At 46.3% G+C, this 24,655-nt stretch overlaps 2 protein-coding genes across 2 annotated transcripts; both read right to left on the bottom strand.

The window, feature by feature from the left end:
* Positions 1–1,842: 1,842 nt before the first annotated feature.
* Positions 1,843–3,063, bottom strand: LOC122624325. Its single transcript, XM_043803823.1, has one exon. It carries the CDS (start codon positions 2,790–2,792, stop codon positions 1,920–1,922), a length of 873 nt encoding a protein of 290 aa, XP_043659758.1. The 5' UTR covers positions 2,793–3,063; the 3' UTR covers positions 1,843–1,919.
* A 9,557-nt stretch (positions 3,064–12,620) lies between these two features.
* Positions 12,621–13,558, bottom strand: LOC122624698. Its single transcript, XM_043804372.1, has 2 exons — positions 13,234–13,558; positions 12,621–13,060 (listed from the first exon to the last, which is right to left on the bottom strand). Exons 1-2 carry the CDS (start codon positions 13,298–13,300, stop codon positions 12,780–12,782), a joined length of 348 nt encoding a protein of 115 aa, XP_043660307.1. The 5' UTR covers positions 13,301–13,558; the 3' UTR covers positions 12,621–12,779.
* Positions 13,559–24,655: the final 11,097 nt, after the last annotated feature.

Below are 24,655 nucleotides of genomic sequence, written 5' to 3' on the forward strand. Positions count from 1 at the left end.
AAGACAGGATCAACCCTAATCCCCGCTGCAGCCAACTAATTGACTTATTGAGGGCCTCATTAACCCAGGCCAACCTGTACTGGTCCCGCTCCATGCTGGTACACCCCCGACTTTCCAAAATAAAAATAAAAAAAAAGGGAAACGCTAAACGATGAATAGAACTCAGAACCGGGGGCACATTAATCAATTCCAATCAAACAATGAGCGATTCAGTTGAACTCGAAATGTTTTCCGTAAACAATGAGGATCTGGCCATCAATGAAAGTGAACAGGTTGGCAACTGGGAACTGGCAACTGGCAACTGAGAAATGGGGTATAAAACCGAGAAATGAGAATTAAGAACTGAGAATCGAGAACGGAGAACCGAGAACGGAGAACTTAGAAATCGCTTAGGACAATGCAGAGGAAATGGTCAGGATCATGGGGTGTGTGTTGTTGGCTCAATCAATGCCAGCCAAACAAGTGTTATGAATGATATGATGTTTTCATTTGTCCCCGCGTTTTTTCTATTTCTATTTCTATTGCTTTTTATTTGATTTTTCTTTTTGGGTAACCGAACCCCAACAAACCGCACAAAGGCGAGAGTGAAAAATCTCCGATAATAGTTGGGATTTCACTTTCAGGGATCTCGGCAGACGACCAGGCACCGTCAGCAACCGCAGCCGGTATGCTCGTATACGGTCTAAATGTGACATGATTTATGAGGATCCACAGTACCCCGTATCCCCCCATTGTCCACACCACGGATTTGTGTAAGAAATGCTGAAAAATGTTTCAATAAACTGTCGCAGGTTGCAGGCCGCTCAATGGGAGGTCGTCGCAACCTCTAACAGCTCCCACATTACAAAACCTCCATCTAATAACCGGTTGGGGAGGCTCTGGAGTCCACTGACACTAACAACTTAATTGACCTACAGAGTTCAAAGTTTACCTAACCACGAATAGCTACTACAAAGATAACGAACATATATGAACTGACAACTGACTTATACTACATATTATGCTATTCAAAAAGTGTGCACTTTGTGCCCAAGATTTTACTGTGTGTGGTTTTAAAAATGTTTCTCAAAATAGTTGTAGAAACTGAATTTTATTTTTTGTACATTTGTAGTTTTCCGCTCACGAGCTTGTGGGATTTTTTGCTGCACAAGTTTCCTAAGGCCAGCTATTAGTTCCCTAGGTTATCTCCGCCCCAATTGCCCGCCGTTCCCACAGTCCTTTTCCCAGATTTTTTCCGGGCGTGACTCTGAGGGGGAAACAAACAACAAACAAGAAACAAGAAACAGACGGAGACGGAGTGGCAAATTTTCGAACAAATTTAATTTCCGGCCCTGGGTCAGCTAGATTGGCAAACATCATTTATCATCTTGGGTCAATGGAGCAGGTACGGATGGAACAACCACAGACAGGGGGGAAATTCCTCAGTAGTAGATACCGCTTTTGGCTAAAACATCTTTGTATTGGCTGTTGTCCACGTTAATTAAAACATCAAGTAACATTTGAGTCTCTGTGAAAAATTATACCTCAGAAAAACAATGATCTTCATGTAAAACGTTCCCAGAATTCCGGCAAAAGCGAAAAAAGGATAGGGCTGTAAAAAAGGATTTTAGAGGACGCAAAAAGAGTGAGAGTGAGAGTGGCCGCCGCGTGTGGGAAGCGCGTGTTGTCCGCCAAATGTCCCAGGTAAGTCGTCCTTGACTCCTGGGCATTGCATAAAATTTGCTAAGCGGTGGGCAGGTAGTGCTGCCTGCAGATGACTCAACTGAATGCAACCCGCAGAAACCTCAGATGGTTACCGGGAAAGGGAAACACGCCATAGAGCATAGACCATAGAGCATAGAGTTTTGTCTTTAGCCTTTTGTATTTATTTTAGTGATCCCAGCGCTCGAGGGTTCTGCTTTCATTTGCCGGCAATTTGGCTATTCGTCGGAATCGCTGGGCGTGTAGGTTTTGGATGAGGACTTCGGCTTGCGGCCCTTCCTCACCACCTTGGAGGTGGCTTGGGCCCTGGGCGCGGGGTGATAGGGATTGGCTTCGTGCGGGGACACCTCCTGGTGAATCTCTTCGCCCTGGCCATCGATGAAGCCCGAATGGCCCGTCTTGCGCTGGGGCGTTTGGGTGACTATCCGTTTGCCCTCGCCCGTCCAGTAAACTCCTTCGATTTCACCCTCGAGAACGTGTTCGACGCCTTCGCGGGCTTCGTGGGCATCTTGCTGCTCCTGGGAATCCTGGGGATCCTTGGCCTCCGCCGTCTCCTCGCCCTCCAACTCACTGGTCTCTGGCTGCTCGGAACTGCCGAAGTTGCCGTCATCATGACTGGCACTCATCCGCAGCCCCCGCAATTCGCTGAGCTCCTCGTCGGTGAGGTCCTCCATGGAGATCTCCTGAGACCTGGGCACGTACGGCTGGTCCTCCTCCTCGTCCTGTGGCTCCAGCTCCTGAAAGTCTTGCTCCTGTCCCTCGCGCAGTTCCTGCGTTTCCTGCAGGGTCTCTCGCAACTCCTTCAGCTGCATGGCCAGTCGCCTGCGAAACTCTTCGTCCTCCTCGGCATTGAAGTGCAGGCTGAAATCTCCCGCCAACAGCGGCAAGAATCTGGGCGGCACGGCACGTCCTCCCAGCAGACTCAAGCGGCCATGGAGCAGGCGACCCAGAAGATCCAGGCAGCGGCTCTTGGGCACAGGAGCTGCCTCCAGTAGCTGCTCCGCGTGCAGGCTACTGTGGTACAGGGACTTCAGGGAGTTGAAAAGGAACTGTGTCCTGGAACAGCTACTCTTGAAAACCGATCGTTGCATGGTTACGCAGTAAGTTCGAACGCCTTTCAAACTGTATCTACTACTTTTTGCTTGGATTTTCCCGGGTCAATTTTGACCTAAAATATATATTCGATTTTAAATAGAAAAAAAAAAACGAAATAGAAACGGAAAAAGGAAAGAAATGTGCTTTTCAACGGTTAATTTTAGATGAACAAATTTTGAAGCCCTGACTGTGTTCGAAAATAAAAACTATTGAACTCAAATATATTTCCGGTGTTGTCGAGTCGGTGTTCGGCTAACGACTGAGGATGTGGGGATAGCGTTGGAGTCCCCAAATGCCTGGGCAGCTGACTTATAAGGCAGCACCTACTGGAATGCCCCGCCTGCTGCTGTTCCGCAATCCCATAAAGCAATTGACTTTCTAACCGTTTTCGCCAATAATAATAAAACGGCATAAAAAGGGAGGAAACATGGGTATTTTCGGTGGAAAAAAACGGGCATTAAAGTGCGGGGCAAAAAAGGATTTGCTGGGGTTACAATTCGCGCGAAATTGCATCTTTTATGGTGCAGGGCTAGGGCTAGGGTTACGTGCTATATAATAACCCTAGCCCTGCAGCGACTACCTGCCACGCCCCCTGCCCATGGCTAATTATGTCATTTGGCGTAAGTCAAGGCTGCAAAGTCAATTGCGGAAAATGGGTAAAAATGTGACACAAACGAGCCGAAAAGCCATAAAAATGGTCGGGTAAAAAATCCATAAATGGTAGGGGTAGGGGTTGGCAGTCTGAAACTGAAACTGTCGTCCCAAAATGATAGATTGTATTGAAAGCATTACTGCACCTAAGCAGCCTATTCACTGTTCAATTTAAATCGAACGTGTTAAGCAAATAATTAGATTGTTAGATAATTGTTAACATAAAAGATGGAAATCAGAAATCATTTATGAATACCACACTACCCCGCTTCCTCATATATACGAAACTAGGGGCAAGCTCCATTTTGAAGCGCCTCCAACTCACTTTTGGGGCTCATAAAAACGCACACAAATACGTATTTGAGGGTCTCGGCCTTCCGAGCCGACCTTTAACCCCTGGTTGCCCCTTTCCCCGCCAACATGTTGTCGTCATTGTCCAGGACAATTTGCCTGCAATATTGCGTTGACAGCCACGAGAAATAATAGCCGAACAATTTACACAATTTATGAGTTTGTGTGCCACATCAGCGGCGGCGGGGCAGGGCGGGGCGGGGCGGGGTGAAGTAAAGGGGTGATTTGGGCCTCGGTGAGGGTAAGGGTTACCAAAAAAATGTGTGTAGCATACTTAAGCGGGCGTCGGTGGGTGTTGCTGGATCGAAAGGCGAACGGCGAACGGCGAATGGCAGATTGCGCAAAAAAAAATCAAAAAAAGCGAAATCACAGTCGAAAATCATAAATTCGGCATGTCTAATGACAATTTGCAGCTCCACATGCGGGGTAAAATAAAAAGTTGGGAGACCGTTTTTAACGTTTTTTATTTCTGATGCTGCACCCTTTTATGTGAGCGCATAAAAGTCGTTTGCTATTTGGTCCAAGGTTTTTAGGACTCGGGAACACGGGGTTCCATAACATGGCGACGCCATAAACAGCCGCCCAATTTGGAAATGACGCATTTCCCTTGCCAAAACCACTCCTCCACGATCGCTAACAAGTGTTTATTGGCAGAGTGCAGATTACCATCACAATATGCAAGCACAGATGGAAGGCAAACATATTAAAGTAAATATAAATAAAATAAAATATATAAATAATAAATACATTATTTAATAACTTAAATAATAGCTACAGGTTAATGTATTTCAAATATATAATGTTGGCTAAATAAACACTTTTTTTGATACGAGCTATCGAAACCATTTCTCGTGAAGCGAGAGGAGCTGCGAGTGGAAAATTGTATAGATAAGTAGGCTTTTGAAATGTCGAGACCATTTAAAAGGAGCTTGTCGCGTAATAAAATGATGGCTTAAAAATACCCCGAAGCGAGTGCTGGCAGCTGGCGGAGGTCCTTTTGGGACATTTATGAGGCCAACGGCTGGTCGATGCCAGACGCATCCGCAGTATAAATCAAACCCGTCCGAGGATCCCTCAAACATCCCATTGAGATCTTATTGTGGACTGGAACTGAGCTGAAACTGAAGCTGAACTGAAACTGAACTGGAACTGAAACTGGACTGGAGATGAGCCATCCATGTGGCCATAACTCATCCAGCGGAGTTGCCAGCGGAGTACCGAAAATGAAGCAATCAGGGCCGAGAAAATGGTAACAGCCCCGGGTAATTGTTGTTTGGCATTTGCTATTTGGCATTGGCCGATGATGTCACCGCACACGGAGAACGAGCAGCCAGAGGCCAGAAGCCGGCATTGTCGTTTCCACTTCCTGGCCAGCCCATTGTCTCCTTCGAGATTTTACGATTGTTTACTGCTGCTTCTGTGCCCTGACTTTTGGCTTCCATCAAATGGCCAACAAAGCCCCCAGCCTCAGTCCGAGCTCCGAAACCTAAACAGAAACAGAAGCCCACACTCATACCCGTGCCCATCCAGTCACATCTAGTCCCATTCCCAATCCCATTCCCATTGCCATACCCAAACCAAAAACCGAACCGAACCCATTGTGGCCAAGGCACTTTGGGCTATTCAGCAGCTCGTGGGTGTTCCGATTTGCAGCCCCCTTCTTGGCTCATTTAAGTCCCGATAAATACGCATTTGATTTGGGTCCTGATGGGGGGACAACAGATAATAGAATTCGAATCGAATCGGTCCAGCTTATTAAATCAACCCTTTTCTGCTTTTCTGCCCGATGCCCTTCCTTGTTTACCCAAACTATTAGCTGCAAGCTGGCGGGGATTTGCGGCCACTGGCCATTGAAACTTTGACCCGGGAGGCTGACTCCGGGGTGCTGTAAAAAAACCAAAAACCAAAAAAAAAAAGGCAGCAAAAACAAAACAAAAATTACGTAAACGTACGAAAGGACATATACTCTCTGTGTGGATGTTTATGAAACAATTTAAATACGTTGGGTATTTTAGAGCGCTTAAAGAGACTTGGTTCACTTCAATATCAAAAACCTTAATTTAATTTTAAACAAATCGGAAACATAATATCAAAGCCATATATTTAGCAAATATTGTATTATTAACTAACCAACTCGTTGAATTTTAAATTTTTAACTAGCCTCAACCATTTAAGATTTCTTGGCTTGGCATTTCAGAATTTCTTTGAACAAACACTTTTGAATGTAGATCACTTTTTGAAAGTTGATCATTTTATACAACGACGCTCCAATTTAATTATATTTGTTAATTAACTAAGAAAAAGCACCTTCAAGTAGAGCAACTCTCGCCAAACATTGTGGGTTGCCCTCTGGACAGAGTATCACTTGAAAGAGTGACATAAAAATAAGCATAAAACTAAATGTGCCACATTGAGGAACGGACAAGGAGTTGGACCCAAGGGGTTAAGGCCGGGTCAGTTTGAGGCGTTTAAGTTGATTTCGTTTTGAATGTTTATTTTATTGCGTGGAAAATGACGCCAACGTGGCCAAGAAATGGTGACTGCTCTCCCCGGCTGCTGTTTGCCCCATTTTGACCATTTCAGCATTTCAGCATTTCAGGATTTCAGCATTTGACCATTTTGGCCATGGCTAGGTGGACTTGGCTCCAGTCGCTTTTATGGCCGGCGATTGTATCGAGAATTTCGTACGCAATAAAATTCAAATATACTTGCGATAAAAATCAAATCTTGTTGGACATTCGAGTCCCCATTCCACCGATTTGGCGACCCAATTGGGGGTATCCCATTGCGGCTGTTATGCGTTTCAATTTTCCCTTACTGCCGACGATTCGCTTTTATTGGGTCTCCATCTGGGCGCAATCAGATTGAATGAACGGCGTATAGGATAATGGCAGCGGAGTCTCGCGGCTCGGGAAATCTCATGGTAATCTCGGTAGCCTGATCTTGAGAAGTATTATTCACATTTTGGTGTCGGACAAGCAAATGAATTGAAGGTACATGGCCTATATGGCGAATTCGGTTTCCTATTCCTGTTGACCAGTTTTTCTCGAATTTAAAAGTGCCTCAAATTGCCAGGCCTTAAGCACTAAATAAAGATCTATTTTCGTGTAATTTGAAAAAGTTGAGGAATCAATTATCCCGGCTTGGTGACAACTTGAAAAGGACCGATGCTGTCCGAAAATTCCAGGAAAGTGACCAACTGCGGTTAGTGATAGGCCGTCAGTTCAGTTTCAGTTCCAGTTTCAGTTTCAGCTTGAGTCTCGTCCTCGATCGTTGTTGTTTTCGGTTTCTTGGTTTCGACTTCGATTTGGACTGGACTCGGTCGGTCTGCGACTTGGAGGATGCAGATACTAATGAAGTGCTCGCTGGTCCTCCAGTGGTATCCAGTGGTATCCGTATCTGTAGCTGGGCCCCCGGGGCGTTGTCGGATGCATTTGGCAAATAAAACACCTACCGACAAGCCCGATACGCCAGATATATGGCAGATAGGAGCAGGCCCAGCGTGCCGTCCACACAAAAGGACAACCGACAGTCGACAGTCGACAGCCGACTCGATTGCAACTGCTGCCAAGGATTGAAAGGATGAGCAAGTTGGGCAGAATGGACAGAATGGGCCCAAACAGTAGGAGCCCGTGGAGAGGACAGTCTCGAGTGAGAGAACTGCAGCTCCGAATCGAGAACTGCAGGGCAATTAGAACATTATCAGGCGGCAATAATCGGCTCGTTTGCACCCAAGTGTCGTCCTGTCGTAATAATAAAAGGACCTCTCTCCATCTCGTGGGGCAGTGGTAAAAACAACAGGACATCTACAACTCGGTTTTAGTCACAGTCTCCGTCTCCGTCTGTCTCTGTTTCTGTTTCTGTCTCTGGTGCATTTCTGTTTTCCATTTTCCATTTACCATTTACCATTTTCCATTTTCAAAAACCCAGATAGGCAGGCGACAATGTCGGCGGCGACAGTCGGGCATCAAAGTCGATTATCACAATTTTAGGGATTTGCCTTAAATCACGCACCAGCATGCAGCAGTCGGAACAACTCAATTAAAATTCCTGGAATGTAGCGCAACTGCTCTTGTGTCCTTTTTCCAGGCGGTTTTGTGGTTTCTGATGTGCCCAGCTCCTGCTAATCCGTTAAATTAATGATAATGCGCGCAGCAAACTCGTAAATATCGTAGGGTCCGTCGTAGGCCGTTGACCATTGTAGTGTCCGCTGCTGGCTTTGCTGGCCAAGAGATCCCGAAAACCCCTTATCTCGGCCCTAAATTCCTGTCACACATCTGGTAATCTGGGGCATTACCCTGGGGGCATTTTGGGGGCTTAGCTGAGCTGTTTGAGAAGCGCGGAGAACGGCTGTCTGCAACAGAACATTGTGCTCACAAGTTATACTCATTTTTAAGGGCACTTCTTTAGAGAAAGCATTTAATACGCAAATAGGGTTTCGGACATTTACTTTCATGACAAGCGCAGAGGTTGAATGCTGCAAAGCGATTGAAAATATTTAAGGTTTATTTCAAGTGAGTGGTTGAAGCGATGAAAAGGGTTAAAGTGTTGCCGATTGGGATCGTTTGTGGCTAATGAGCATGCGCAGAGATAATTCTTCTCCCCGCCATATTGACCATGATTTGACCCACTGATTTGAAGCAACCCCAGCGGCCATATTTGACCAAACTGGGGATGGATGGGATTGTTGTCTAGGCTTGGGGATGCTGGGGTGCTAAGGGTTAATTTGCTATACTTCTTATCCGTTGACTTTGAGTTCTTAACAGAAAAGAACCTTAAAAAATGATTTACTAATAAATACATGGAATAATAAATACATGCCTAAAAACACGTTATTTAAAATCCCCTTTAAAGAAGTATTTGGGCCCGACTCTTCTGCTCTTCAGTTGGTCTTCACAGCCTCTCGTCGTGCCCAGAATAGTACGACATTCTGCGGACCGTGTTGTTTGTGTCCACGTCCAAATCCCTATTCCTATCCCCATCCCAAGCCAAAGTCCAGCTGGTGACGAAGGCAATTTGCATTTGAAGGGGTCGTGTTAGCCACTGGGCGACAGGCATTAAATAATTAACTCGCATTCAACATTTATAAGGACATCGCGGGGATCGCGGGGAAGGGGATAGCTGGGCCAATGCTCAGGCAATGTCAAGTAATCCCCAAAAGAAAACATTTAACATAGGCAAGAGGCAATTGAATTAAAAACCAATAATATCAACCAAAAGTAGAAAGTAACGAGCGGAAGAGGGGCGGGGGATTGTAAACGGAACATGTGTAGAGATATTTATTTAACAAACATTGAGAAAATAACAAGCACGAACCAGAGGCACGCAGAAAAAACACACTGAGAGGAAATAATTGGCACGATTATTTGTGAAAGCCCTTGAGCGTAATCATAGCACGCAAAAGACGTTAGAAATAACTGGCTTTAAGTTACATGGAATAAATTTGATAATAATAATTTGCAAGCTTATAAACCAAGACCTTTGCTTTATAAACGGAGACATCCGAAAGGCGGGGTGTAAATATTTTTGCTCAGTGAAACAAAAAAAGCGGAGAAACCCCAGGAGCTTGGGGAAAAGGGTCTGGCGACAATCGAAATGCGAATGGAAAATCAAAGGTGAAAAGATGTGAAAAGCAAACGAAACGTGCACAGGGGGCATTTAACCGCCCGTCCATTTCCCTTTTCCCATTTCCCGCTTTTCCCGCTCTTCCACATTCCACCTTCCACTTACCACCCACCACTTTCCACCTCCACCTGCTGCTCAGGGGTAAGCCGCTGCTGAGGCACACATGACGTATTGGCAGGCGGACCCTTGCCCCCATTTTTCCGCTTTTCCGCTTTTCCTGCTCGCATTCGCAACTCGCAACTCGGGGCACTTGAAAGCCCGGGCATATCTTGATTGTTTGCATGTAAATCTGCACAAAATCCCTAAAGTACCCAAGTACCCAAGTACCCGAAGCACCCAAAGGAAGACACAGTGTCCTCCCGATTTCCCCGCCCCACCGACCCCACCTCCCCCGTCGCCCCAGGACGACGATGTCCTTGGCGCAGCGCAGCGCAGCGCAGCGCAGCGCAGCGCAGCGCATCGCATCGCATCGCATCGCATCGGATCGCAATCCCTGGCACAATTGAACCGAGTGGCGTCCTGCGAGGAGATGTGTGCTGGGTGTGCTGGGTGTGCTGGGTTACCTGGCCGCTTATTCCAGGTGTGTTCGTCCTTTGTGACTGGTTCAAGGCGCTGCAGGTGTCTTCTGGATTGTTCACCGAGCAGAAGGAATACCTTTTGGCCACCCCACAGAGTAGCTTGATAAGCGGATTTATTTAATATTTATTTAAGTTTGAAAAGCGTCGCCCAACTCTGTGATATACTCTTGATTATTTCCGATATAATTTAGTTTAAATTTTTCTATTTCTTTCGGTTACAAATAAATCGATTAATTTACAACTTCAATTAAAAACAGACGTTTGTGATTATTCATATAACATAAACCTCTAATGAAACCCAGTAAAATTGATAAAGGTTTAAATAAATAGAATTCTAAATAGGCTGAAGTGCGAAACATTTAGAAAATGGAAATGAAACTATTAAAAATGTTACTTTTATTCAGATAAATACAGTTTGTTGCTATAGGACGGAGCACCTTTGGTTGGTCCACTCCACCGAGTTCTTAAGAACCCTTTCTACGCCCTTCGTTCTCCCACATTGCGTGGCCAATTTTCCGATTTTCTACGATTTTCAACTGCTCGCTTTGCATCGTTCCTCAGGCAGAGCTTCCTCTGGTGCCCCTTTCCATTTCCGTGCACTTTTTGCCCCGTCGCACGACTACCTTTATGGCAGCCACGCCCACTGCAGTTATTGGAATTTCACAATAAACTAACGTGGAGCTGCGGAGCTCGGAGTGCAGAAAAAAGGATGTGATACTCGTAGGCCAAAGCCAAACCATGGCATTTGTACAAGTTTTTGGTTTTGCCGGGCTCCCCTTTTCCCCTTTTCCCCCTTTCCCCATTTTCCGCCTTTTCCCTTTTTCCCCTTTTTTGTGCAGCAGCCCCTAAGGTCCTTTTGCCCTTTTTTGTTTCGCGAAGGATGTAATTAAAAAAGGGCCAGAGCAACAGCATGTTGGCGCAGACAAAAAAGAGCTTGTGAGCTTGTAAACTTTGCAGCACACGACACTCGAAGTTGCGACAACAGTCGCAGGGGGCGGCGACTCGTCCGTGGCATCCTTTGCAGCCCCTCTGGGTGGCAAATCGATGAGCTGCTCTAACGATATCCATAGCTCAAAGCCAAATCTCGGCACAAACAGGATATACATATGGCTCGGCAGTCAAAGTCAATCCTTCGCACAGGACCACCACTTCCGCACAGGACCACCACTCCCTACGCAGATTTCCCAGCCATGTTGTCGATGGGGCCGATGGGGCATCCGTTGCGACTTGGGTTTTGTAGTCAAGTCAGCTCCTGTTTTCCCTTTTGGCCACCTCTCCTCCTCTCTCCTCCCTCCCACTTTTTTTATCGTGCCTTTGTTTCTTATCGGGAGAGAGTCGCTTTTTTCTGCGGCTATTTCCCTGTGATATTGAGCCGGCTGGCACTCAAAGCAAAGCCAGTGCTGCTGCTGGTGCTGGTGCTTTCCCTCCGATTTTTCACCCATTTTTCCAGCCGGTCGCCGCCTTGACGTATTCGGTTTAGTGTGATTTGTATGGATGAAAGGCGCCCGTGGAAAGTGTGTGTGGGGTGTGTGTAGCTCGGACTACGCTTGCATTGCGATTTCATGCTCAAAAGCGACTGGCCATCAAACGGAGCTGAAAGTGAAACGCTTAGTCCCCGTTTTGCCCATTTTCCCCATTTCCCATCGACCCCCATCCCGGGACTCAGATTCCGTTTTGAATGGCCGGCAACAGGAGATGGATGTGGCTCAGCCTGGGACAAGGACCTGTGAAGTCTTCTGAAGACAATAAGACGAACACGGCATTGAATTGCCTTGCACTGGAATGCTGCAACTGCATTCTTGCGTTACCAATTACTTCAGCACATATCTGAAAGTCCCAATACGTAATTATATATAGATACACTTTGTCTTCTGGACAGTGGACTCGACTATGCCCCTGGTATTCATAGTATCTACCTTTCGTAAAGGTCCGTCATTTGAACCACATCAGCGCATAACCAAGCATTAATGCACGAATCTGGAAATGGGTATATACATATATCCTCTAATAAATATATGCAAAAATATTAGTCGTACTAAAGTAGTTATAAATAAATAAAATACTTATAAACTAGTTTTAAGGTCTACGAACTCAGAGAAGTAGCATGTGCAAGCTCACGAACTTGATTTCACCCTACACTCAGTTGCCTCCTAGCTTAGCAACTTTTCCACTGACCCTTGGCATTTTCCCCCTTGCCTCTTGATTTTCCCACTGCCTCGTCCGGGATGCCTAACTTTGTCTCAGAATCGCGTCGATTTTTCACCCGCCCCAACGAATCTGGTGTGCAAGTGCCGGGAAAGTGCAACATTCGCAGTTGATGTCGCACTCGCATCCGTTGCATGTTGCTGGTTGTCTTTTTTTCAGGTTGTTTGCTATGATTTTCTTTGGGCCTAAACATACAAAAATACAAATGAAGAGCATTCTGGGTTTGCGATTAAATATGAGCTTAATGGATTAAAAGATATAGAACTTATATGTACTTCATGCAACTACTTGCAGTCAGATTCAAATATTTTACTGGCTTGGCTTTGACCTAGGATGCCTTGGTACTACTACATAACTCGCTATTTTTTCTTTTCATTATCATTATTGATCTAAACGACAACTATTTTGGCTTAACCCATTTATTGGCATTTTCATTTGTGATTTAACAGGCAAGGAATAAGCGACTTATTGAACAGTTCACGGAGGAGTGTCCTCCTTTTGTGTTAACCGGAAAAGAAGGCAGCTCTCAGAATCATCTTCGATCGTTGGTTGGAAGGGTTGGAGACTGGGATCCTACTTGTCGAAGCGCCCCGAATGGAGGGCGTGGCGGGAGACGAATGGCTTGGCCTTCGGCTTGCGCAACTCCACCTCGTTGGCCAGTTCCTTGTACTTGTCATTGATGTACTGGAGTCGAGAGCTGTTTACAGTGTGGCGTCGACTTAGCGGATTGTACAGGGGTGCGCGGGGGCGTGGCTCCGGCGCGGGCTGCTCCTCCTTATCCTGCCCAACTTCCTCGACGTTGGAGGGGGACTCCTCATTTTGGACTAGGAACTGCGCCTTGATGCGTTGCGAATCTGTGGAAATATAAAGGGTAATATTTTGTATGTGAGATCAGCATAATAAGCGGAGTCAAACGACCTATAACCGTCTAGTCTTTCATTCCCAGAACTATCTGCTTAAAACTGTCTTTAAGTTCTTCAGATAGTATACAAGTCGAAACGGAAGGGAATCTTATAAATTAACTTACCATGGCACAACGATCGCATTATCTTCTGAGTCTGCAGAACAGATCGCATCTTGAAAGTGCTGAGCATCCTGTGAATTTGCAACTTTGCAACGGGACGAGATGCCTTCAAGTTTCTGTGGAGAGTCTACGGTTGGTTGGCTGGATGAACACGGTTTCGGTTTCGGTTTCGGTTGATTTTCTATTCCCTTGCCGGTAAGTTGCAAGCGTTCCGAATGCCGAGATACTTTTTTCGATTTTTCCGGGGCGGGGGAAAGTGTAAAAAATGAGTTTGCCAGAAAGTAAAAAGTGCACGGGAAATGGAATGGAATGAAATGAAATGCCTGGCTGTGAGTGGAAAATCAGAGTCTCCTGCCCCCAAAAATGCCCTGATGGCATCCATTTCCATTCGCCCACTGCTCCCCCACTCGGATTTTCCCCACCATTTTCCCATTTTCCCGTTTTCCGACTCCCACCAGTGCTCCCTTTGCATGCATATTTATAGTTCCGCTTGTTGACAAATATCGCGCTCTGTTGACTGACGGAAAATTCATCGGCGGGCGGGAAAGTCGGAAAAAGGCGGAAGCTGCACTGATTAGAAACATAGTGTGGTGTCCACGCTGAAAAACTGCTGGTGATGGCACAAAAAAAGCACGCACACTGGCCGTGTGTCCAAAAAATCCACGGAAAAACCGGAAAATCGGAACCGACATGCCCCACACTCTTTGATTGCTTCGCATTTCGGTGGGGCACCAAGAGTTCGCAGTGAAGAAGTGCGGGAATTTAGAAAATAGTATGGATGAACTGGCGGCACTTTGAATTCTGATGGGATTTTGCAGTTTCAAACCAGAAAAATCTATACAAAATGTACGTTTTTTAACTCAGCGTCCTTTTTTTACATATCTAGCCATTTTGGAAACATACTTTGAGGTTGCCAATCAATACCCTCGCTTGGTTGTAGCCGCTACTTGTAACTTGATTAATACAGCGGTATTTACCTTATCTTTAATAAATACAAAGGGCTTAGAGACTAGTTCCATTGTTTCGCTTGACTACTTGTTTTGTGTAGCCGTGAATAAATACAGGGCATGAATAGTGCGGCGGATTTCGAATGGGAATTCTTTCAAATGCACTTGTCCTGGGATTGCACATTCTGCAGAGTCCTTTTTCCACACACCCCCACCTAAGCAAATCCCATGCCATGAATACAAAATGGCTGCGTCGATTGGTGAGCTCGAGCCGCATATTTCAGCGATTGAAATATTAATGGGTGGCAATGGATATGGAGAGGATAAGGGATCCGAATTCGAATCCGGATCGGGAACGGGAATGGGAACGGGATCGGTGGCAGCGCCGGCGCTACACTTGTCTTTGTTCAGCAATTTGTGGCAACAATTGGCACAAAGGGCGGCGCACAATAAAAGCCACCTAAGACTACAGGTTGCACTCTCATGTGTGGACTCGGATTACGGATTGCCGAGTGCAGTGTGTAGATTTGAGTTCCGAATTGGTGTTTGTAGTTTGTACTCCTGGCCATTCCATTTTCTGGCTATTAGCATTCGGCTAAGCCGCACTTAGGGCTAATATACGATATGCTTGCCCCGCAAAAGGATTCCGCAGACTGGCTGTCTGGGATAATCCTCCATCGGGCGATCGAGCAGGTCCTTTGTGTGTTTGTGTGTGCCATTGTGCAACCGACACTTGCCCACGCATCCGGCGAATGCGATGCACCTACGCATATCCAACTGCACAAAAGCACACCCGGCCACAAAGGACCTCGCAGGATCGCCGAATACTGAATGCTGTATGCTGTCTGCTGTATTCAGCATACAGAATGCCGAGCGGGATCGATCGATAGCCCTTTGTCCTGCCACGGCTTCTCTCCGCGATCCACTCAAGATAAATTAGCCCACAAAGTGTGTGTAAGCTTAGCCCGGATTAGCTTCCATTCCGGGGGTTTGAGCGCGGCTCCTGGACGTGGATATGGATATGGATAGCCCATTGAATGTGGGCTAGGGGCAGGGTTAGGTAGGCGGGAGACCTCAGACGGCGTGTCTTTCTCATGTGAGGTACGAATATGTTTCTCCTAGTGCACGGCTGCAAGTATGTGTTGTGTATGTGTATGCAGAGCAGATCTCACCAAGTACTAAACTATATTTCCCGGTTGAATCGATTGAATACTTTGTGTTTCAGCTCGAGCTTATATCTATAGTATTCCTTGTGGTAGAACTCCCAACTATTCTCCATCTGCTTAGGCTCGTGGGTTTCAGTTCCCTCGAGTATCTGCTGCTGATCAATAATTTTGCGAGAGCAGACCTCGCAATATAGAGGGCAGAACGAAATCGCCGGGCAGCTGAAATTGTGTGCATAAAAAATTACAATACAGAAAAGTTTATTACGAGAAATCCATGAAAATCAATGGAATGCGAGTAATAAACAGGGCGAGCAGAGCGAAGGGGAGTGCAATTATTAAAATAATGTCCACAGGCCATTGAGTTCATAACGCGAATGAGGCCGCAATAAAATAAATAAATGAAGAGGAACTTGTCCTCAAATGAGGCATGCAAATGTCGCCAGGCGAAACAACAAAGGACAACAGTGGGATGGCAGTGGCAATGGCAATGGGAATGGGAATGGGAATGGCCAAGCGGGCAGCAACAGAGCCATCAGCTCTATCATGACCACGTCCTGCTCCTGCTCCTGCTCCTGCTTCTGCTCCTTCTCATGGTCCCATCCCGCCCTGAAATTTATTAAAAACAAAGAAGGACGAAAATAAATCCGGAGCGGAGAGCCCGGCGAAAATAACAATTTCCAGAGGGGCGGCGGCTTTCGATGGTGGATTGCCCGATTTTCGGCCATTGGCCACAGCTGTTGGCCTGATAGATTAAAGGGCGGCCAGATATTAAATCTGTTCCCTGCCCCTTCCCATGCCCCTTCCCCTTCCCCGCTGCCGCATTCCTGAGTCGCGGAAAGATTATTAAAGAAATAGGCTATCCGCAAAGGGGAGGAAATCGTGAAGATATCTGGCTTCTCTGGTGCTTCTCATTCGAAGCCAGTCTATTTTGGGGAGATTTTCTCTTATTCTATTTTATTTTTAAACCTAAATTAATTGAATTACCTAACATTACTCAAACTGAAGCTAGTTAATATATGGAATCAAAGCAACATACATATATGTTACACTTGGCTTCATTACTTTTAGCGATTCAAATCTGTAGGTTTATTAATGCAAACTTTACAATAATCTATATACCTATTCATATACTGTGTTCTCCTATTTTAAATTAAACAAAAAACAGTTTTTTCCGTCGCTTCATTTACCAATGAATCGAAGGCACTTCTGATTTTTGAGTGAAATTTTTGCAAATACATATGAGAAAAGTTGCTTTGCCGCCTGAATCCCCTCGCATGTGCAATTTCCCACACGAAGGCCATTAAAAATCATTTGACACTTTTGCCAATAAATGTTTTTTGGCAGGATTAGCGCTAAGGAAGTGTGACTGTGACCAGGGCAGTTCCATTTCCACTTCCATTTCCAACTCCAGTTTCAGTTTCAGGATCACAATTCACAGACTGGCCGCCGGGCAAGTACTTAACCCGCTGCTGGTCGAGGGGGTGGAAAAATGGCAAAAAAAAAAAAAAAAAGGAGGAAAGGAGGAAAAGAGCAAAAGACAGAGGACAAAAAGTTGAGAAGTTCAAGTGTATAATTTCGTAACAATTGGGACAGTTTTAGTGCTTCGCCGGAACAAAAAGGAGCGAGGTTTTGGTGTTTCGGTGTTTTTCTGTTTTGGTGTTTTGGTGTCGGTGGTTGCTCCTGTGTTTCCATTGCGTCCTTCCTTTCCCATTCCCATTCCACTTTCCATTCCCATTTTCCACTTTCCATTCCCCGAAACTTAAATGCGGTTTCGTGTTACACATGTGCGTCTAATTAGCGACTGCTTAACGATAACAAGGACGAGGCGACGAGGCGACGGGTCGGGTCGGAGGTCCTGTAACTAATATGCCAGAAAATGAGGGGGAACGAGCACGCCCGTTAACGAGCATGAAATTATTATCGAACTGCGATTAATGGGTCCTCGCAGGATGTGTTGGCCCAACACACTTGTCCTCGGATGTGTGAGGGTCAGGTCGCATCTCCTGCACTTCTCCACCTCTCAAACTCTCAAACTCTCCACCTCCCAACCTCTCAGCTCCTCAAGTGCATCTTGCCGCGTTGTCCTGCAACACTTTTCACACGAATTCCGGCGCCACGGCCTCAAGTGCACTTCCGTCTGGAACTCTCCGGAGAATCGAGAAACTCGGACCTGCGACATCTGTCTGAATGCCCTGCTCCTACTTAGCATACATGCATAACATATATCGAGTGTGAAAGGCCCCAGGACTCGGATTCCAGTTGCTAGATTCCAGTCTCCAGGATCAAGGATGCAGGATGCGGGATGCGGGGACCTAGGCAGCCGGATTGACTTGGCCGGGGGCTCGGCTAAGCGGATTTGAAGCTTGGGGCGTTAATAATTGGGACCCCGACCGCTGCGATAAGTAAGAGCTGCCGCTGTCCGCTTGATCCTTTCCCAGAGTACCCTGTAAACACGAAAAGCGGGAGGGCCTGTCTGAGAACTGTACGACTATGCGATATGGCAGTCTTCAGAAATGATTTATTCTTCGTCAATACTTGCATGTTTGTTGAAATACTAATTAAAAATACATCGATACGAACACCGAAGGAAACTAACAGCTCAAGCTAAGAAAAAGTAAATACAAATTATTCGAAAGCCTTAAATTATGTACATATATATTCTTATGTTAGAAAGTCTTTTAAGTTACCTCTAACTTATACACACTTTTAGTGAAAGTATCTCTGGCATGACTTGGCTTAAGAATTCAAATTGCACTTTTTCCAGGGTATTAGCCATCCTGCTGGCCCGCAAGGATGTCCTTAATGCAAAGGATCTCCCCTAAATTTTTCTGTTTTGCCTTTCTTTTGTGCAAATTGAGTTACCCCCTTCGGGCCAGAGGCGTCGGTGGGGGCGGGGCGGGGTTGGGGCGGGACAGTGTAGGTTTCTGGCTCGGCTTCGGGTTCTACATTGATGCCCACTTTGTTTTAATGCGCGCTGATATGTGAGCCGCAGGGCTTAGGCCAGACACATGGGAAGGGCCCACAGGAAAGGGCAAAAGGTCGGGGACAGTGGGGTGAGTGGAAGGAGTGGGAGGAGTGGGGAATGGGGGCGGAAACGGGTGGCAGGACGAGCCATGCACACATGACCAGCCCCACCCACGGTTAAAGGTCGGCTTGGTGTTGATTTTTCAACCGAATCGAGGAAATTTGCTGGCTGAGCTCCGTTGAGGCGTAGACCATAATCAACTTCAGTGGCCAAGACTCAATTTATTTTTCGGCCATAACTTACAGCAGCTGTGTGTCTGCACGGTGAGAAAATAGGGACAACGGACTACACTTTCTGTGATATTAAATGAGGCACTCATCTTTGCATTCGTTGTGAGTTTCTTGAGTTTCCTTCGTTTGAGATACTGAACATCACTCGTTGGTGATTTTAAAAATCTCGATAAAGCGAAGCATTAGCTTGCAAATTGGCAGAGAGGCGATATTTCAGCAGTGTGTGCGTTTGCACTTGTGATAAAATGAAATGGAAAAAGGATTTCCGCCTGCAGTCCCTTGGCCAATGGCCACGCCCCCCGTTCCGCCGCCCCCCTTCCGCTTGGCTCAAAGGTGTAAATTTTATTTGAATTATTCGCAAAAGGTCAACAGCAACGTTTTTGTGAATGTATTTCCAGCTGAATTTTGGCTAGTTTGTTACGTGTTCGGAATGCGACGGCTTTCAGTTCTGGTCTCGAATTCCTCGACAATTTCGGGCATTCGGGCATTTGGGCATTCGGCATTTGAAGTTGGTTTGATTTAACTTCCGGTCATTTCATTTCCTCTCCTATTTTTTAGCTCGAATAGATGAAAAGCCGAACGCACTGGAGGGAAATGTACACAGAATATTCAGTTCAGCAATGGACAAGTCAATTTGGTCAGCCAAAAGTCAACTTGAGCTGCAGGTATTTTCTGAATTTTCCAATTTTATTTCAAATAAAGAATTTTCTTTAGTTCGCTCCTCCCTTTGCCTGCGAAAGTTGAGGAACTCGGTCGACTATCAACCAACTGGTTCAACTAATTGATGAATAATTTGTAGTATTCTTTCTTTCATTGTCTAAAGTGGTTTATAAAGCAATATATTTTGCGATTCCTTAGCGATTTATATGATTAATGCTGTTTAGCCCAATAAATATGCCGCTTCCAGGCATTTTCTATAGGTATTCAGCAATCGTAAATAGTAAGTAAACTTACTCGGATGAACATCCTTTGCCGATCCAGCCAGATACTCCCGCCATTTGGCATTTGCCGCTGGCCAGCTGGGACCACTTAGCACTTCAGATAATGACAATAATGATCACCGACCTGGAGAATGGATCACACCTCGGCCAGCACAGCGTTGAGAATGCGCCAAATTGGGCCATTGTGCATCCTTTCGATGCGCTGCGATCGTCGGGATGCACGGATTCCGTATATTCTATTTGGACTTCCCGCTGTGGCCAAACGACTGCGGTCGACCCCACAACATGACAGCCAAAAGAGCAAAACCAAAAAAACATAAAGGATCCATTCGCAGGACGCTGCTGATGGTGCAACGAATCAATTGCCACTCACCCAATTGCCAATTGCCAGTTGCCAATTGCCGAGCAACATTGCAGCATTGTTCCCGATTTCTGGGCTTCTATTTCTGGGTCCCAGGATTATCTGGCGAAAAATTGCAATTTTCATGCTCAGCAACACATGCCAAGACCGCTGGCGAAAAGGACACTCCCCGTGTCCTTTGCCACTGTGCGACTAGTCACTAGTCGGTCCACTCGACACTGTGTGCAGTTCTGCGTAATAATGTCATCAAATTGGCCGTGCGATGCGATACAGAAATATATTCCTGGCCCGTGGCAAATGGCACATGTAAAGGTCCTGGCAAACAGAGAGATGTGCCAGGCTCTGGCTGGGAGTCGGCGGGGGAAGGGGGAAGGGGCGTGGAGTGAACTCGACTGGAACGTCGAAGGAGGCGGTTGGCAGGGGAAAAACTTGGCTAGACACGCTCTGTAGTGTTTTGTACATTATTAAATATGATAACTAAACTCAATTGAAGAGAAAACTACGGCTGCTTAAGTTCATTTAAAAGACAGTCCTATTCCAGTTGCGAAATTATAAGGGAAACTTTTACCTTTCCCGGTGAACTAGCTGCCTTTTGCATACCATATTTCTGAAACCATTTCAGAGGGAATCGGAGAGGGTCCGCTCGGCTCTTGTCCAACTGTCGCTGTAAACTCGATTGGGAAACTCATTGGGCAGAGTGCTCCACTTGGAGCCCGTGTGTCAGTCGGTATTCCATTCCGATGGGTTTCCGGCCACTTGGTGTCCGTCGCCTAATCTGCCGCCGCTGTGCCTCTCATGCCTTCCTGTGAATGGGACTCGAAGTTTTTTATTTGCATGCTGATGAAGTTGCCAACAAAGGCAACTTTGTCGGCGGTTGGCATTGAGGTTGGGTTCTGCAGCTGCAGCTGCCGCCGCGTTTCATGCGCACTCGGTTTGTCCATGTTGGTTTGTCCACGCTGGTGTTGCTCCGCTTCCGAGGGACTTGAGTTGCTTGAGGGGATTGAGGGGCGACTGAGGCTGAGGCTGAGGCTGCGTGCCGGGGCACTAATGCCGCGTCTCAGGGGCGGCAATTACGACACCTTAATTATGATGCTGGAAGTCGCTAACGGCTTCATTCCAGGCGGTCCGTGATGCGGACAATGCGACCTCGGCGCCCCTCCTTCGCGCAGCCCCTCCAAACGCCCCTGCTAATCCGCCGCGCATGCGCCCCTGCCTTTGGTCACTTCCGCGGTCAAGTCGTGAATATTGCCCATCCAGATTCCACGCCGCCAGTCCCACTGCAAGGTCCAGCAAGTCCGCACCCGAGGCAATTTGTCCAGGGCACCCAGTGGTCAAGCATGTGGTGCCTCGGAGCAGGCTGCTTATCTACAGCTGATTGAGAGGACCTCATGCCGGGTTAATTGCCTCCTGGCACACGGATAACGTTGCGGAGGCAGTCGTACACTCAACGAAATTAGCTCTGCTCAGTGCAGAAGAGAACAAAACATGCCTTAAATGGGTCGACTCTTCAGCTTTTCATTAGCACAGCCTCGTTTTGGCAGCAGCTTACCCCATTTACTGGCATTGCAAGCTTAAATTGAGTGAGTTTCAAAGAAACTGGAAGAACCTGACAGCTATGTACGGACTGTTTTTGCAGTGTAGTACTACTACTAGAACACCAATCGATAAAGGACCTTGCAGGACCCACGACAGTTGCCAAATCTGAACAGCTGTCGTGGCCTCGCATGTGGATCAGGTAGTAAGTGGGTCAGATAGTCGGCGACGAGGAAATCGAACTGCACATGGAAATGGAAATGGAAATGGATCGCCGTCATAGGACGGCAGCCCGAGGAGCGAGGATCGAGGAGCAAGGATCTCAAACTAACTGGAGTTCCAATTACACCAAGGATGCTGTCAAAACAGGCAACATCCCTCGAAAACTCGAGAGCAACTGCTTCCAGTTAAAAACAAATGAGCACGTTGATTGAGTAATAAGCTGGAAATGGGTGCGAGTTGGGTGCTTGTTTTCGTCCTGGATCGTCCTTAGTTTCCCCGTCCAAGTCTCGAGTCCCGAGTTTCGGCTCGGTTTCGGGTTCAATTACCGCTCTCCTATTTCCCCGTAGGTGCCACTTGTTTGCCCGCATTTGACAACTCAATTGCAAAGTGCTTCGCATTAATTCGACCCGATCCCGATCCCGATCCTGATCCTGATCCTGATCCAGATCGAGATCGAGATCTGGGCCTGCAACTGCTGTTCGGTTTCAGCTACAAAACGGAGCCCATAAATCAGATCGAAAACCGAGAGTGGCGCCAGTCTGATTTGTACAAATTTGTCAAGTGTCACATTTTCCTCCTTCCTGCTGTTTATGTAAATACCAATTGTGTCGAGTGCTCAACTTGGTAGGGAGATGGTCAGGGATTGCCTCTTCATGGGCATTTGTATCCCTATCAGTTGCGCAATCTTATCAACTCGGGCACCTTTGGTACCAACGTGGTTGTTACTTGTGCAATTCCTGCAATTTAGGAATATTTAAATCTGTCTAATCAACAGCGATTTGGATTGGATACGAACTTGAACATTTAAATAAAAGGATCTCCTTCATCATTTAAGCTACATTTATTAGTACACAGCTTTGATTACATTATTCACTTTTATGGCAATATTCAAGTGGAGCCAGGCATTTCACATCGTCCTGGTGATTCGGATAGTTTCTTTTGGATGTTTCGTTTGTAAACTAACCCTTGATGTAGGAATTCCATGCTGAAAAGAAATTTATAATATATAATTAAGAAATTTATTTCTTTTAGTTACTTTGAGTGCCTCAGATCAGCTAACTGTGCCCAGGCTCCAACTGCAATCGGATTCCGAGCTGAGCCCTTTCAATCCGCCCCGAATCGATGAGATGTGGGCCCCCGGTGATAGTTACTCCTTTGACATATTTTCTTCATCCGCCTCCGCCTAAAAAAAACAGCTCATTCCTTATGCCAATATATACATACATAACTAAATATGAAAAACCTTTGAAGATACCTGTTATACCTTTGGCCGCTTTTACGAAACCTATTTACATTGGTCGGACATCCTGTAATTGTTGAAAATATTCCAAATATTCCTAAAAACCTGCATAATAAGCGTGTTGACATCCCAAAGTTCATTAAACACACCTAAAAAGGGAAATTGAGTTTGTGCCACGGATTCTTCATCACTTTACAGACTGACTTGCAATCAAAGAAGTTTAAATGTAAAAATTCCCCATTAAATCGCCGTTGAGAGTTAGTTAGTTCGTGTGTCCATCCTTTTGGGCCTTCAAGAGTGGCCGATGTTCGAGGACCTCATTTGTGCAGTTTGTGCAGTTTTTCTCGCAAGAGGTGAGCAAACATGGTGCTGGTGGATAAACTAATGAACGCCAGCCGTGCAAAAACACTGGCACAGTGGAGCCTCAGATCAGCTAACTGTGCCCAGGCTGGCACAAAGGTTTTCAAATGCATTATCTGCATTATTCCTTCCCCGTAGCCAAGTGATCCAAGTGCTCGACATCTGCAGTACTAGATGTAAGAGCCAACAACTCTGGAGATAACTGAAATAACTGAACTACCCAGTGATACAGTACGCAGTTCGCGTGCCAACCCATTCTTGTGGGGCTTCGCCGACATTCGACATTCGAGCCTTCCCTGCGAGGAGGACTAACATGCAGTATGTAGTATGTAGTATGTAGAGCACACCCAGCGATCCGCCCGATCCACACAGTCCACCCCTTCATTAGCCGAGTTGCGCAGGCAAACAGCCCAAATACAATATTATTTTACATGGCCAAACAATGCGACGACGCCACTCGAGAGCCCCGACACCCCGCACCCCGAATCCCCAATTTCCCCCCTTCGGCCGCCGAACTCACAGGTAAACACGCGCCGGCGGAGGTGTAAAAGTCAAAACAATGACAAGAAAATTAGCTATAAATGTGGCCCCTTTTGCGCTTTTTTGTTTAACAAGCGACTGCCACACGAACCAAAAAAGCCGAAAAACAAAAAAACCAAAAAAACAAAAAAAGGGGAAATCCGAGTGCAAAACGGTTGGCAAGTCGATAAATAAACAAGTGACAGCCCGGGCAAGGAGGGCAGGGGGGATTGGGGATTGGGGGCTGGGCACACAGGAGGTTGATTAATACGGGGCCAAAGGTCGGGTTAGCTCTGACAATAAACAATATTTAATTTTACATGTGTCGCTGATGATGCCACAGAAAAAGATTCGCGGAAAAGGGGACTGTCGGCTGTCGACTGTCGGTGGGCAAATTTGATCAGATTCAGGGCTGGGCAGGCACAGGATGTGCTCAACTCCATTTCAAGGATTTCAAGGATATTCGGAGCACAAGTGATATTATTATGGATAAAGTTGTCATTTTCAGATATACTTGCCAGATACGTTCTCTAACAAATACTGAGTCCCCTGACTGCAAGGGAATATCATTTTTGGAACTGCCAAATTAATATTTATGCTTATTTAGTTAGGAGCAGCTCCTTTCAGCTTTATTTTAGTGCAGAGCCTGTATTTACCATGGATTTGGATACCATGTACATCCACACAGCTAGTTGGAGTGCAAAGTATGCTCCTTTTTGGAGCAACTAAAGCTGGCAGGGAATCGATGGTGCGACTTGGACGAGGGCTTCGCCGCCGAAAAGGTCAAAGTTTGCCCACAGCCACCCGATTTTTTGGGCACTCTGGCTTGTTTTTCCGTTTGTTTTACTGAGCTGAGCTGCGCTAATGCTAACAATGTTAAT

Source organism: Drosophila teissieri, chromosome X (assembly GCF_016746235.2).
Source record: "Drosophila teissieri strain GT53w chromosome X, Prin_Dtei_1.1, whole genome shotgun sequence".
Lineage (NCBI taxonomy): Eukaryota > Metazoa > Arthropoda > Insecta > Diptera > Drosophilidae > Drosophila > Drosophila teissieri.